Source organism: Silene latifolia, unplaced genomic scaffold, assembly GCF_048544455.1.
Source record: "Silene latifolia isolate original U9 population unplaced genomic scaffold, ASM4854445v1 scaffold_735, whole genome shotgun sequence".
NCBI classification, from domain to species: domain Eukaryota; kingdom Viridiplantae; phylum Streptophyta; class Magnoliopsida; order Caryophyllales; family Caryophyllaceae; genus Silene; species Silene latifolia.
Window position 1 is genome coordinate 4,070 of NW_027413646.1, and position 2,160 is coordinate 6,229.

General features: G+C 36.6%; 1 protein-coding gene across 1 annotated transcript; it reads left to right on the forward strand.

The window, feature by feature from the left end:
• The first annotated feature begins 337 nt into the window (after nucleotides 1–337).
• On the forward strand, nucleotides 338–1,015 carry LOC141640236 (secreted RxLR effector protein 161-like). Its single transcript, XM_074449091.1, has one exon. It carries the CDS (start codon nucleotides 338–340, stop codon nucleotides 1,013–1,015), a length of 678 nt encoding a protein of 225 aa, XP_074305192.1.
• Nucleotides 1,016–2,160: the final 1,145 nt, after the last annotated feature.

The window sequence follows — 2,160 nt, forward strand, 5'->3', positions numbered from 1 at the left end:
TCGATGGCTGATTATTCATTGTTCACTTTCGACAAAGATGGCATTTTTCTTGGCATATTGGTGTATGTAGATGACATGATTGTCGTAAGTAACAACGAAGAAGCTAGTGGGCGTCTCAAGCAATTTCTTGACCGTAGTTTTGGAATAAAGGACCTCGGCAGACTCAAGTACTTCTTGGGAATCGAGGTAGCCACCGGGTCAAAGGGACTCTTCCTTAGCCAACGTAAATATGCTTTAGAAATTGTGATGGAAGCGGGAATGGGAGGAGCGAAAGAGACACCCCATTCAGCCGAACCATAACTTAGCTTTGGCGGAAGGGTGTGTATTGAACGACTCCATGAAGTATCGGAGATTAGTGGGACGACTAATTTATTTGACCATTACGAGGCCAGACCTAGTGTACGCTGTCCATATACTATCTCAGTTTGTGCACGCTCCTAGAAAGGAGCATTGGGATGCGGTACTTCGAGTGACACGTTACCTCAAAGGAAATCCAGGAAAAGGAATTGTGATAGACAAGAGTTGCGATTTCAAGTTGAAGGGTTATTCGGACTCGGATTTTGCGAAATGTCCTTTGTCAAGAAGGTCTTTAACCGGTTATTTCGTTGTTTTTGGGAATTCACCCATCTCGTGGAAGGCAAAGAAGCAAACAACAGTAGCAAAATCGACAGCCGAGGCCGAGTATCGAGCCTTAGCAGCTGTAACAAGTGAAGTCATTTGGCTCAAATCTTTTCTTGCTTCACTGGGTGTTTCTCACGCACAATCTATAGAGCTTTTTTGTGATAATAAGGCCGCACTCCACATAGCTAAAAATCCCGTTTTTCATGATCGAACTAAACACATAGAGATCGATTGTCATTTTATTCGTCATCATCTTGTTCTTGGAACGATTTCTACTTCGTACATACGGAGTAAAGAGCAAATTGCCGACCTATTTACCAAGGCACTAGGTGGTGATGCTTTTCGTTATCTCCAGTCCAAGTTGGGCATTGGGTTACCAAGTGCTCCAACTTGAGGGGGAGTAATAGACGATATCATTCGATATTGTGCAATATTACGCATATAATATCCGAGACATTCAGAGTATGAGATCATTGTGAATTATTTAGTTACCTTTTATTAGTCTTGTAATTAGGTAAGTAATTATATGGGAACGTGTATGTATTCTATATAAGCTAGTTGTATTCTCTTTTTTTTTATCATCAATAAATCATACACATTCAGTGTTTCCTATATGTTCTGCTTGTGTTCATTGTTCTTCAATACCCCACCATCAAATCCTCAGAAGAACCAACTTCGAAAGCCGATGAATTCTCATCTGTACCTTCAAGAATTATATGTTTAGGGGGGAACTTAATGAAATGGAAAGGACATTGTTCCTTTAACCTTTCTCGTAACGCATCCATTTTCTTCTCGCTTTCAATATAGCTCGGTTGTCGACACAATTCCCTTAATCTTTTATTTTGTGCTTATTCTGATAACTTACGATCCCTCTGCACCCATGGACTCACAATATTTGTACCTTGATTAACGACCATAATTTTAATTTAATTTTGGAACAAAATTAAAATTATAGAATCACCCACCAATAATGCAACGTTGATTCAAACCCACCAATAATGCAACATTGATTCAATAAAAAATAATTGAACAGTCCGTGCATTAGTCAAATCAAGAATAATGAGATGTTGGAGTATGTGTACTCAACAATAGTGCGATCACATGTTGAAATCTCAAATTAAAAATACGTAAGGGATGATTCATTTGTATAGTCAACTGATCAACATTAATCAGTAATGATTGGCTAACTAGAGTTTGACATTACTGTCGTTTGATGGTGGTGATCAGTTGATCCCTTAAGGTCACACCTAAAGGACAATTCCCTTAATAGACAAATTGATTAATTGTATGGCGATACAAGTTAATCAATTCCTTAAAATTGAACAATTCAATTGTGAGAGAAAATATTTAATATCTTATTGTAATTTGATTAAATAAGATTTATTTTAGTAATTAAAATACTTTATTACTAAAATTGATTATTGTTTGTGAAACAATAGAGATAAGAATGAATGGTTAATTATAATTACAATATGTTGTGAATTATAATTATATGACCCATTTTATTTATGTGATCAAGAATCACTAGTCAATTTATTG